At 51.4% G+C, this 13,683-nt stretch overlaps 1 protein-coding gene across 2 annotated transcripts; it reads left to right on the top strand.

The window, feature by feature from the left end:
* Positions 1-8,351: 8,351 nt before the first annotated feature.
* Positions 8,352-12,676, top strand: MARVELD1 (MARVEL domain containing 1). 2 transcript variants are annotated; one of them, XM_067024900.1, is made up of 3 exons: positions 8,409-9,604; positions 9,853-10,552; positions 12,091-12,676. In XM_067024900.1, exon 1 carries the CDS (start codon positions 8,490-8,492, stop codon positions 9,009-9,011), a length of 522 nt encoding a protein of 173 aa, XP_066881001.1. In that variant the 5' UTR covers positions 8,409-8,489; the 3' UTR covers positions 9,012-9,604; positions 9,853-10,552; positions 12,091-12,676. The 2 variants fall into 2 exon arrangements, with proteins under 2 accessions (XP_066881002.1, XP_066881001.1); XM_067024901.1 differs by having other exon boundaries at positions 8,352-10,552.
* The last annotated feature ends 1,007 nt before the right edge of the window (positions 12,677-13,683 follow it).

Raw genomic sequence — 13,683 nt, 5'->3', positions numbered from 1 at the left:
CTCATAACTCTGGAGGCCGGGAAGTCCAAGATCAAGGTTCTGGCTGACTTGGTTTCTGGTGAGAGCTGTCTTCCTGGCTTGCAGACAGTGCCTGCTCACTGTGTCCTCACCTGGTGGAGACAGAGAGAGAGAAAGAGACCTCTCTGGTGTCTCTTCTTATAAGGACTCTAGTCTTATCAGATCAGGCTCCACTCTTATGGACACTCTCATTTAACCTTAATGACTTCCTTTCTCCAAACACAGTCACATTGGAGGTTAGAGCTTCAACATATGAATTTTGGGGGACACAATTCAGTCCATACTAAGTATGAACTCATGGTTTAAAAAATACAGATAAGTAGATACAGAAATAAATATAGCTATAAATATATGTGTACATGTATGGATGTGTATGTATACCCACGAACACATGCAAACATACACATTCCCCAGCCATATCTGCTGAGAGGGCCTAGAAGCAATGACACTCCAAGAGGAATAAGCACACTTAGCACCAGTTATTGATTTCTCAATACCATGCTGTACAAAGGGAACCACGGCTCCTTGGAGAAATGATTAATTCTACCACTGGGGTTGAGAAAGTTCAAGATGATCCTGGAACATCTTGTACAAGAAAGTAAGGAAGTACTCAAAGAATGATGGAGATGTGTCAAGAGGACTAGAAGTCAGTTTGTAAGGGCTCCCATTAGCCAAATGTGGAGCATGAAAATAAAATAGGACGGTAACAGATTATAACCCAATGAGTAAAATAAGATATATAAGTTTATAGTAATATAAATAAATGAATTAATAAGTAAACAGAGGAGAAGAGAAAACCCTTCCTTATATTAGGATGCCAGCTAATAAATGTAGAAGGAACGATGCAGTTAGAAAATCACCAATGGCTACTAAAACAGCCCTGTGGCAATTACAAAAACAAGGACTGTAGTAGTTTTGCATATTTTCCCTCTGTTGTTTATATATGGTGTCTTTGTACATACTAACCTTTTTTTTTCCTCTTTTCATTTTCATTTTATAGGTAAATTTTTATGTAAGTTGTCAGAAGTTAATCTTACAATTTAGTCTTTATGTAACAGTATATTTTTTGGACTACTGTAAAATCTGAGAAGTATTTATTTATTAATATATTTATTTATTTATTTGGTTGCTCTGGGTCTTAGTTGTGGCAGGCGGCTTCTTAGTTGTGGCATGCGAACTTTTAGATGCAGGATGCATGTAGGATCTAACCCGGGCCCCCTGCATTGGAGTCTTAACCACCGTGCCACCAGGGAAGTCCCTATTATATATATATATTTTTAAATTATTTTATTTATTTATTTATTTATTTTTGACTGCACTGGGTCTTTGTTGCTGCTTGTGGGCTTTCTCTAGTTGCAGCTAGCGGGGGCTACACTTTGTGGTGGTGCACGGGCTTCTCATTGCAGTGGCTTCTCTTGTTGCAGAGCGCGGGCTCTAGGCACGTGGCCTTCAGTAGTTGTGGCATGCGACTCAGTTGTTGTGGCTCGTGGACTCTAGGGCACAGGCTCAGGAGCTGTGGCGCATGGGCTTAGTTGCTCTGCAGCATGTGGGATCTTCCCGGACCAGAGCTCGAACCTGTGTCCCCTGCATTGGCAGGCAGATTCTTAATCACTGTGCCACCAGGGAAGTCCAACTTATATTTCTTAGATTTTTGTTTCTGATACGTCTGGTGCCTAGGCTGGGAAAACTGTAAGGCTAGAACTGCTGACTGGAGTGCTTCAGTGGCTCCCCAAAGTGACCTGGAGCATGGTGGCCTCAGAACAGCCAGCCTTCTTTCCTGATGGCTCAGGGCTGCCTGAGTTCTGGTGAACAAGGAAGAAGCTGCATTGTCTTTGTTGTCGTAACTTAGAAGTCACAGTATCATTTCTGCCACTTCCTTGGTTACGATCATCTCACAAGCCTGCCCAAGGGAAGGGGACTCTCCTGATGAGAGGAGAATCAAAGAATTTGCAGCCGTTTTTTAAAAACCACCATAGAGGAGAACTTAGGACGCAGAGCCCGGCAATTAGGCTCAAACCCTACTTGCTTAGTTACGGTGCTGTTGTAAGAGAAGACTGCCAGAGGAGACGCAGGCTCCCAAAGCATTTCAACTCCACCAAAGACTCTTGTTGCTCCTCTTGATCCCCAGATACCAGGATGTTGGCTATTTTGGCATCTATCCTGATGGGTCAGGGGAAGGTCCTCTTGGCTCTCTAATGGCTCCTGTGAACTTTGATCTTTCTGGGCCATGGCAGCAGAGAAAGAACCAGAGTCGGGGAAAATCTCCATGATTCACCACATCCTGAAGAGGCCCCGGTGATAATGGGAGGCTGGAGACCCAAATAGTTGTGGAGGGGAGACCACATTTGCTATTTTTTTTTGCACTCCCCCCCTCCCACCCCACCCCCAGTGCCACCGCCTCTCACATTTGCAATTTTTGCTGTGAAGTTTGAGTGGGTCAGGTCTTGTAAAGAGTCTTTTGTGAGACTGGGGAGAGTTCACGGTTGAAGTAGAGACCTAAGGGGAAAGTTCACAGTTAAAGTGGATTCAGGGACTTTAAGGCAACTGTAGCATTTCTAATGGTCTGGAAATCTAAATTTAGCTCCTAGCTTAACGTGTCGGAATCTCATTTTCTTCAACTGTCAAGTGGAGCTAATAAACGACATGTTTCACAAGGTTTTGAGGGCTAAGGAGGTGATGCAGGTTGGACACTCAGCACAGAACATCATCTGATGGGGACCCAGTGCCCAGGCCAGCCCTTGGCGTCTACTCCTCTTGCTTTAAAGCTCCCGCTGTGGGTGGAGTGGAGAGATGGGGGCCCTTTCCTGGGGCCTCCTTGCATAGCTGGGTGAGAAATGGAAACAACGTACACAGGCTCCCCAAGTGCAGAACTGGGGGCCTGTGACAACCCCCCCCACTCTCGGGGCCTCTTGCCTGGCCCTGACCTCTGACCTTTGCCACCAGATTGGGACCATTCTCTTTGCCGCCATTCAGGGGCAGTCTTCTGAGGTCCTGCCACCTCCCAGACCAAGACTGAAGTCCAGATTTACATAGTAGGTAAAAGCCTGGATCTAGAAATCAAATGTCTGAATTCCATTGTCCACCAGTTCCTTGACACTGGATAAGTCACATAACCTCCCTGTACCTCCGTTTCCTCACAAAGATTGGCCTCAGGGGGTACCTCTGATTCCGGATCTGGTCCTGGCTAGCTTCCACTGGGGAGGAGAGCTGAGCTTTGTCAGAGTCAAACGCCTTCACTGCTGGTCCAGGCCCAGCCCGTGGCCCCTTGCCTCTGCCTCTGCCCAAAGGTGCCCAGAGCTCAGGCTGCCTCACTGCCTCATGTCTCCTGCAAAGGCCTAGACACTCCTTGGGAGCTGGATTAACAAGTTCAAAGCCCCCCAGCGTCCTGCCTAGCTCCATTCAGAGGGGACTCCACCCACTACTCCACCCACTACTCCGGTAGCCCCTGTTCCCACAGTCTGGCGGGAGCCACACTGGGAACAAGCCTGGAGGCCCACGGGTGAGAGTGCGTGTCCTGGCCTGGCTCACAGAGCTCCTGTAGAGCCCTCTGCCCTGCAGCTGCAGGGAACAGGAGTCTGGGTGCCATCCCAATGGTGTCACAAAGTGAACACTGACTGGATTGTGAGTCAGGACACCTAAGTTCTAAACTTGGCACTCATATCATCAACCAGCTGTGTGACCTAAGGCAAGTCACATACCCTCTCTGGGCCTCCGTTACCCCCTCCATAAAATGAGAAGCCTCAAGCAAATACTCGTTAAGGCCTCTTCCAGCTCAGGCATGCTTTTATAGCATAATGCCAGGTACATAGTAGGTGTTCAGGAAATGTTTTCTAGTAATTTAACTATAAGATTCAAGGCAGGATTCTCCAGGTCCCCGCACCCATCTATTTTCTTACTGTGCATTTTGCCTTTGCTGTTAGCTGATTTGGGTCAAGTGCCAGCTCAGGGCTTGGGACATAAAAGGTGTTAAACCCCTGTGTGTTGAGTCTATATATGCAGTATGTTTACAGTAGCCCAGAGACTGAGAACAGAATAGAATCCGACTGTGAACAGTAAGAGCTGATCGTGGGATCTCAGGGTGGGCTACACCTTCCTCCTTATTACAGGTTGCATCCCCCTCTGGGCATATCGAATGCCATTGTATTGGGGCTCACAGTATCTATCTAGTGTCACTACTTGTTCCCTAAACAATCTAGCCCCGTTTTTGCTCACACTGTTCCCTCTGCCTAGAACACCTGTCAGGGGCTGGGATTTACCCCATTTATAAGCTAAAAAGCTAGCCTGCTGTCGTTTCATAAATGCTGGCAGAAGACACAGGATTCCTGCATCAGAGACAAAGGATTGACCGCTGTTGTCACAGCAAGCAGCATTATCACCATTGTTACACATCTTTCCCTTGTTCTCAAGTTTCACGGGGGCACCACAGAGGGGCCCAGGTGGATGTTACACATGCAGCGGGTTTGCGTCACAGCTGCTGAGCACTGAGCTTGGAAAACCCACCACGGTCCCCTCCTACGTCACCACTTTTATAAGCAATAAGTCAGTCTGCTCTGTGTCTGGGAGGAGATATTCCCTCATCCCTCAAAGTTGCTGGCTGCAAACAAAACACTGAGAAATGGTTGCAGAAAGAGCTGTCATGGACTTGCATTCTTGGCATACTCAGTGATAACATCCAGGAATGCTCAGGACCTGCCTGATGGGAGACTGCCTCGTCCAAGACACCTATCCCCCACCTCTGCTTGTCAAAACTCTATCCATCCTCAAATGACACTTCGTTTTTGAATCTTTCCTCAGCCCTCCCATCACAATACTCTTTCCCTTTTGTATTTTCCTTATAATTTTCATCCATGTCTCTTTTTTGTGTCCATTTGTGTCCACAACTGTCCCTCCCCTACCAGCAGAGTGCAAACACTTTGAGGGCAAGCATTGGTCCTCTTCATTCCTGCATTCCACACCCAGATTGTTTGCACGCAGCAGGTGCTTAGACCATACTCGTCGAGTTGGAGGTATCAAGATCTGTGTGCATGGTTATGCTTTTGTGGAGTCTGTGGACTGTCTTTTGGAATGTCTTCAAGATTCCAGAGGCTAAAAATAATCTCAAAGCCGCCAAGGGCGCTTCCTTATAAGGAGCAGGATTAGTCTTGTGAAGCCGAAAGTTTGTGTCCACCAGGTGGCGCTCCACCCCAACGCTCCTGATGCCTTTTAAGTTTATTTATTCTTTATTTTTTATTTATCTATTTTTGGCTGCGTTGGGCTTTCGTTGCTACACGGGCTTTCTCTAGTTGCGGCGAGTGGGGGCTACCCTTCGTTGCGGTGTGTGGGCTTCTCATTGCGGTGGCTTCTCTTGCTGCGGAGCACGGGCTCTAGGCACACGGGCTTCAGTAGTTGTGGCGCATGGGCTCAGTAGTTGTGGCTCGTGGGCTCTAGAGCGCAGGCTCAGTAGTTGTGGCGCACAGGCTTAGTTGCTTGTGGCATGTGGGATCTTCCCGGATCAGGGCTCGAACCCATGTCCCCTGCGTTGGCAGGCAGATTCTTAACCACTGTGCCACCAGGGAAGTGCCAGATGCCTTTTTATTTTATTTATTATTTATTTTATTTTATTTTATTTTTTTTGCGGTATGTGGGCCTCTCACTGTTGTGGCCTCTCCCATTGCGGAGCACAGGCTCCGGACGCCCAGGCCCACTGGCCATGGCTCACGGGCTTATTTGCTCCACGGCATGTGGGATCTTCCTGGACCGGGGCACGAACTCGTGTCTCCTGCATCAGCAGGCGGACTCTCAACCACTGCGCCACCAGGGAAGCCCCAGATGCCTTTTTAGAAGAGGGAAGGATTCTCTTGTCTGCTTCTAAATGTTTGTTGGCTTAGGTCCCCCACTTACAGAGGCAGTTTGTGTGGCATAATTCCCTGTCATCAGTGCAGCACCCAGATTCAGCGCCCAGCTGCGCATCCTAGCCGCAACCACACTTGCGACTGGCACCCTGAAGACATTGAGGATGTCTCTCCAGAGATTGCTCAGGGTTGCTGAAGGAACAGCCCTGAAATTGGGATCGGAAGACCTAGGTTTGAGTCCCCACACTGACACTTAGTAGCTGTGTTTCTTTGGGCAAGTCATGTAACCTTTCTGGGTCCCTGTGAGAGTAGCTGAGAATTAAATATGCGAAAAGTATATAAAAGCATATTGAATGTGGACCTGGAGTCAGCCACACCCAGGCTCCTATTTAAACTGTCACCCATCAGCTCTGTGAGCATGGTCCACTTCCTTACCCCTCTAAGCCTTGGTTTCCCCATCAGTGAATCAGAGTTAATACCAGTTATTTTAAGGAGTTGGTATAAGGATTAGGTAGAACAATAAAGTGCTCACTTCATATAAGGTGTATAGTAAGCATTCAATTCATAATAATCACATATATATTATGTATCCCTAGCCCCTCAAATGGTGCCTAGCACTTACTAGGTGCTTAATATCTCTTTGCTGAATGAAATGATTTCACAGATGAGGAAACGGAGGTACAGGCCCCTCCAGGTCCCAGCACCAGGGAGTGGCGAAGCAGTGAGAAGTAGCCAGGCAGTCTGCCTCCAGGGTTTACACCCTGAGCCTTTATGCCATGCTGTCTTACCAAAAAATGCGGGTGGTATACACCATCATGTGTTCACTTAAAATATGCATTCAGGTACCCGTAGGTGGGGCTGAGTTGCCAGTGGGAGGCGTTAGCTCCCTGAGAAGCCACGTAGTTTTTCTCCCTCAAGGGGAGCCAGGGGCCAGCTGCCTCATCCCATGACCAAGAGATGAGAAACGAGCTCTGTAGGGTAGGATAAGCTGGGGGTCTGATGCATGCACAGTCCCCAGGACAAGAGGGGCCCTCTCACTTCCACTGCTGTTCCTGAAGCCACCCAGTCTTCCACTCCACAGACATTTACTGAGTCTCTTACGTGCCAGGCACAGGAAAAGATGGATAAGACTTGATAACCAACGGTTAGGATGTAGCTGACTCAAGTACTACAGAGGGAACCTCCAAGGGGGGGCCTAGAAGAGCCAGCAATCAACAGCCTGGGAGGCTAAACCAAGGGGAGGAGCATTTAAACTGGGCATTGAAGGATACGTAGGAATTTGCCAGACAAATGGGGTCTGGGAATGAAAGGCATTCTGAGCCTACTTGGGAACCTTAAGAGATTTGGTGGGGTTGGCATGCTGGGTGCAAGCATGGGTAAGGAAAGGAAGTGGAAAACCAGGAAACTGGAAGTCGGTTGGGGCCAGATTGTGAAACAGCCCCATAGAAGAGATAGAACCAGTCAGCAAGGGAAGCAGTGTATATACAACCAGGTCTGTGTTTTAGAAAGATGCCACAGTGCACAAAGGTTGGGTCAGAAGGGGAGGGAAGAGAGACCAGCAGCAGTTACCGGTTTCGTGGTCTTAACCTCTCTAGGCTCCGTTTTTCTCCTCCGCAAGATGAGGAAAATAATTGTATGTATCTCGGGGGTTCTTTGAGGCTTAAATGAGAATTCCTGCAAAGCACAGTAATAGCAATAATGTAAAGCATTGTTGGGCTTTGCTGTCTCTTAGAGCTGGGTTTGTGTCCTGGTCATGCTGGGAAGCCTATTTTTAATATGCTCGATGGCAAAGAAGGTTGGAAAAAAGAGATTGGACTAATGGGACTTTGCTTTGTGGCACGGGAGGGGCAGTGGGGCCTGGAGCAGGTGATGGTCCCTTTCACTGACATGAGAACTCGGATGGCTGAGACAAAGTCTGAGCCCAGCTTTGGACAGAATAAGTTTGGGGTGGGCACTGGCAGGATATGATATTCGGATGTCCAGGTGAGAAGAGGTGGCTGCTTAAGCCTGGCACTGCTCTCCTCCAGCGCCAAAGAAGGGCCGGGAGGCCCCAGTGAACTATTAGGACCCGAAGGAGGAGAAAGAAAAACGCCCAGCCTAAGACTGAGGGGATGCTCCACCTCCAGAAGACCGCTCTCAGCTTCGAGGCTGGACCGGAGCCAGGGAGCCAGGGCAGGCAGGGTGGGCAGTTGTGGTAAACTCGGCCCAGTCGGACGGAGCGGAAGACCCGCGGCCAGCTGGGGTGCCCTCCGCCCTGCCTCCGAGGAGGAAGGAATCCGAGCTGGGAGTTTGGCGCCGACGGGAAGGGGGGCACCAGGGTGGTGGGCGAGGCCCAAAGAGAGAAGGCAGGAAGCCTGGAGGAGCGAGTGGGGGTGGAGAAGGAGGAGGGGAAGGGAAAGGGCGGGCAGGAGGGGTGGAGAGAGAGAAACGGAGAGAGAGAGGAGGGCTGCGGGGAGGAGAGAGGGGAGGAGAGAGGGGAGGTAGAGTGGGGAGAAAGGGAGAGGAAGAGAGGAGGACTCGGAGGGGAGCGAGGAGGCCGCGGTGGGCTCGGGGGCACGTCGGCCGGGCCACCCCCGCGAGCCAGACGTCGCCATTCCGCTGCTAGGGGCGCCGCCGCCGCCGCCACCGCGCCCGGGGGCCATGCTTCCGCCGCCCCCGCGCCAGCCGCCGCCCCAGGCGCGGGCGGCCCGCGGCGCGGTGAGCCTGCAGCGGGCCTTTCTGCGCGGCCCGCTGGGCGTGCTGCGGCTGCTGCAGCTGCTGGCCGGCACCGCCTTCTGGATCACCATCGCCACAAGCAGGTACCAGGGCCCGGTGCACTTCGCGCTCTTCGTGTCCGTGCTCTTCTGGCTGCTGACCCTGGGCCTCTACTTCCTCACGCTGCTGGGCAAGCACGAGCTGGTGCCCGTGCTGGGCTCGCGCTGGCTGGTGGTCAACGTGGCGCACGACCTGCTGGCGGCCGCGCTCTACGGCGCCGCGATGGGCATCATGATCAGCCAGACGCAGAGCCACAGCTACTGCAACCTCAAGGATTACCAGATGTCCTGCGCCTACCACGCCTTCCTGGCGGCCGCCGTCTGCGGCGGCCTCTGCCTCGGCCTCTACCTGCTCTCGGCGCTCTACGGCTGCTGCCGCCACTACCAGGGCGAGCAGGAGGTGGCGTGAGGTCGCTGCGCCGCGGGGCGGGGGACCCGTCCTTCCTGCCGCCGCCGCCCCGCGCCCGTGCGCCCCGGCTCCCTCTCCTCGCCCTGCGTTCCCGTCGCCGCCCGCGCCCTGGCGCCCGGATCGCAGTTCCCGTCCGACGGCTTCACCGCAGTCCAGAGTCCGGACAGCTGCGTTGTCTCCTGGGACCAGGGCAGAGCCGCATCCGAGGGGCGGACGCACTCTTTCAGTCGGGCCGCCCCGAGGCGAAGCCTCGCGGTTCCTCTTCCCCTTCCCGGCAGAGAGCGAGACGTGGACAGGCGCCGCGTAGATCCGGGGGAGGCTCCCAAATTGGAACCAGTCTACAGGCGGCGCCGCTGCCCCCTCCCTCCCGCTCCGCGTTCGGAAGAGCACCCCCTTGCCCTGGCCCCTCTTCCAACCCCGAGTGCTGAAAAAGGCAGGCATGACGCCGCGGGCGGAGCTGGGGACGGGCCTCCACTGGTCCTAGGATGAGCGACGGGTGTGGTTTTAGTTTGGGATTGTGCGGGCATCCTGCGCAGTCCTTCCGGGCCATACCTTGGTGCTTTGATGTCTTGCGCTGGGGCCCATCTGCAAAGGTGAGGATGGATAAGGGGCTGTACCCTTGCACCCTTGGAGTCTTCTTTCTCCTCCTCCTGTTCCGCCTTTGTCCTCGCGGTTCACGGAGGCCAGTTCCTAACGCCCACTAGCCTCCCTGGCCTCGCCTTCCCAGCCTTCCTCTCACAGGTTTCTGTTCCTTCCCCACCTCCCAATATCTTTTTTGCATTAGGGATACCACACCAGCGTCAAGGAATGTTAGGCGAACCCCACCCCTTTCTTTTTGCAGATGGAGACTCAGAGCTTGCTCTTGCGAACAGCCAGAAAAAGATTAGAACTCGGTCTTTGGACTCCCAGTCTAGCGTTGTTTACTTTAAAGCATTGGTTGTTCCCAGGAATCCGGACTCTGGAGCTACCCTCTAATAGAGGGTTTCAAGGCCAAAAGGGTTTGTCTAAGGTGCTTTCTCCCCTTCTTGAAGATTCACAATGCTCATTAGCATATGAAAGGCTCTGAGAAGTCCTGCTCTAAAAGAAGTCCAAGTAACTTAGTTTACAGTGTTAACTGCCTCTGGACCTGGACCAGTTTTTTCCACCTAAGGTTCCAAGCAGCCATGTGTCGTACTGGCTCTCATTTATCACCAAGGGTCCCAACCCATTGGCTGTGGTCTGTATGAAGACAAGGGGCACTGCTTCTCTTTCCCAGGGAATTTCTATAGCAGAGGGAGGCCCCGCACCCCCTCCGTGAAAGAAAAGATAGCCGGCCCTGCCAGGCCAGCGAGAGCCTGGGGAAACTGTGGATTGAACATTCCTTTACATTGTTCGGGAAATGAAGCCAAGGTTGTCCAGATGGTTTCCTGGTTTCCCAGTCAAAAGGAACATCACCTGTAAGAGCTGCTGGCATTGACCATAAGCAACTGGCAGGGGTGGGTCACACCAAACAGAGAAGAAAACTCGGGATCTGGGATGGACAGCTGGCCCAGCCTCGTAAGGTAAGATGCCCCCTGGCTTTCTGGTGAGGTCATAGGCCTTTGAATAAAAAAACCCAGCGCCCGCTCCTTTTCTAAAAGTTAAAGGGTTTTTAATTCAGGAGCAAGTTGAAGGGGTGACAGTAATAACCACAATGTCCAAAGGGTTATGGCAACAATTCAGCCTTTTTGCTAAATCCTTCAAAGGTCTGCTCTTTGAAAAAGTTCAACCCTCTCTGGATTAGAAACTAGAATGGAGGGGCCAGAATGTGTTTTTGTGAACCCGTTTGTAGAGTTTAGGAGGAAAAGTCTTAGGTTTCTCTGTTGTGGTGGTGAAGATCTGGGTGGGGATGTGGAGCGCTTTTGTGAGTTTTCCATAGTCACCGTCTTTGCATCTTTGTGCCCGGCACTGCTCAGAACATTTATGTATTCATTTCATTCTCTCAACGACCCTGCTGAGCTGGGTTCTAGTAATATTTCCATATTCTGTATGAGGAAAATGAGTCACAGAGAGGTTAAGTGACTTACCTAGAGTCTCCCAGCTGGTGGGTGGTGAGTGGTGGAGCTCAGATTGGAACTCTGGCAGTCTGACCTCTTCAGAACCAGGCTGTGCTATATACAGTAGGGGGTACAATACATGTTAGATACTGTTAACGTGGTTATCTTTATTTATTTATTTATTTTAATATTTTGGGCCACACCACGTGGCTTGTGGGATCTTAGTTCCCAGATCAGGGATCGAACCGGCACCCTCGGCAGTGAAAGCGCGGAGTCCTAACCACTGGACCGCCAGGGAATCCCCATGGTTATCTTTGGAAAAAAATTTTTTTAATTGTGGTAAAATATTCATAACATACAATTGACCATCGAAACTGTCTTTAAAGCGTACCGTTCAATGGCATTAAATACATTCACATTGCTGTGCAGCGATCAGCACCATCCATCTCCAGAACTTTTTCATCTTGCAAAACTGAAACTCTGTATCCATTAAAATTGTGGTTATTTGTGTTATTGTTGTTGCTATTGTTTTCTGTCCTCCGGGAAGTCCCAGAACACTGAGCCCTTCAGCGTCTCAGTCAGGCTGGGGTCCTGCTGCCATGCTCCAGGCAGGGTACCTGTTTCCTCAGCGCCCACCGCTGGTGCCAGCCAGAACCTGGGGGTGGCCTTTGCTGGGATACTGGGGTTGACTTGGAAGCCCAGCAACTTTGGTTCTTCTGTTGCAGGTTTCCGTGTTGCTGAGGCCATGGAGACTCCCAGAGCCTGTCATTCTGACCTCTCCCAGGGCCCACTTCCCTGGGCCAGCAGAGGGTTTCAGTGTCTTCACTGGCCACATAGGGAGGTGGGGAGAGAGAGTAATCTTTGCCCAGCAGCTCCCTTTCCACATCATTGAGTGGAAGAGCCAAGATGGTGAAGGTTCATTTTGCCTTAACATAGAGAAATTCCTATTCTGCTTGCGTTATGACTTGGGTACGAGCTTCCAGATACCTGGAACTGAGCCGTGCACCCCTGAACCGTAAACAATGGCTTTTGAGCTGCAGCATGTGTTCTTTTCTCTTTTTTAGATCATCACATAAGCTGCATCCTCAACTCAGATCCAGCCCTTTGAGGACCTCTTCTTAGCCCCCAGCCCATAGTGCTTTGTCTGTGGTTAACTGACCTTACTCAGGAGCAGGCGTCTCCTTGGCCTTCATGGTACCTTATACAGCCACATGTGCCTGAAACATTCCAGAGCTCACTGGCTCCTCTAGATGTGCCTTCCCGCTTGGCCTCCCGCGGCTTCTCCAGATGTGAGAAGGACATGAAGACAGCTCCAACACCCATCCTCTCCTTCCCCTCAGGGCCCTGTGCCATGGGAATGGCTACCTGAGCTGGCCCGGAACTTTTGGATACTGGAGGCAGTCTCCTTGGCCTCCCTCTTTGGACTCCCAAGACTCGATCCAACCTGACACTGCTGTGGGCTGCCCCTAGCCCAAAAGTCTGGGACCACTTGTGGGCCCAGGAGAGGATTTCTGCAGTATTCTACAAAGGCCAAAGAGAGGGTGTGCGTGGGAGGGTGAGGGAGGGTAGGGAGAAGGGACCGATGTGCCTCATTCAGTAGTTTAGTGGTGATTACTAATATGCTTTTCTGAATAAAGTTTGTTTGTCTGATCTGGGTGTATGTGTCTTCTCTCCTGCCCCCTGCAGTAACACTCTGTGTCAGGTCCCCTAGCCTCCCTCCATCTTCTTATTTTGCCACACTTGTCTGCCGCCCCGGCTTCCCCTTCTTTCTGGGAGGGAAAGAAAAATGAGGTCATAGATTTCCAGTACAGTTAGGGCAGGACACAGGAATCAGGAAGAAAACTGCCTGTGTCTGTCCCTGACTGAGGCTGAAGGGAATTCCAGAAGCTCCCACCCCTGCTCTCAATGGGCCTTCTGTTTGGGAAGTTCCACTGCCTGATAGGCAGGCACAGAATGACTATGGTCACGGAGCCAGAGGGTCCTGTTCTGGTCCAAGCCCATCGTATTACAGAAGGGGAAATGAACCCCAGGGTGGAGTGGCAACTTGCTTAATGTCACAGAGCTGACCGGGGCCAGCGTAGGGTCTCCTGGAGCCCAGGCTCTGGTTCTTTCCTGCAGATCATTGTTCTGCTGTTGCCTTCTAGTCACACCCAATCTGGTCCCCCCTCTCTGCCTTCCAGCCTCAGCCTGCTGACTGAGGTACCCTGGAAAGGGCTGGAGGGCAGTTAACAAACTTCTTTTCGGCTCCTCCCTCCTGTGACCTGGTCCTGAAGTCCACAGCCAGGACATAGAGTTCTACTGGCAGATCTCAAAACACACCTAGAACAGCTCCAGGCAGCGGTCTGATGCTGTGTGTGCTCCACACCCACTCTCTTCAAAGCACCCGCCTCAAAACACAGCACAAACTCTCTCTCTCCTCCTCCTCTTCATGGTTTGCATTTCCAGGGTGGAGGAGAATGCCACCAGCTGCCCAGGATCCTCCCTTTCTCCCCTCTTCCCTCTGTGTCAATTAGTGAATATCACACAAAATAAAAAGTGGCCTTTATGCAAAGGCTGGTGAGCCACCTGCTCTACTTTAGCTCGCTGGAATATTTGCAATTGAAAATGTGCTTTTACTTGTATTACCTTATTTGATCTTGTCACCAGTCTTAGAGGTT

Source organism: Kogia breviceps, chromosome 2, assembly GCF_026419965.1.
Source record: "Kogia breviceps isolate mKogBre1 chromosome 2, mKogBre1 haplotype 1, whole genome shotgun sequence".
NCBI classification, from domain to species: domain Eukaryota; kingdom Metazoa; phylum Chordata; class Mammalia; order Artiodactyla; family Physeteridae; genus Kogia; species Kogia breviceps.
This window is presented reverse-complemented; position numbering and strand designations above follow the sequence as displayed.

Excerpts from the sequence above, each read along its gene's own strand:
- MARVELD1 (XM_067024901.1), top strand. The coding sequence starts at position 8,490 with ATGCTTCCGCCGCCCCCGCGCCAGCCGCCGCCCCAGGCGCGGGCGGCC.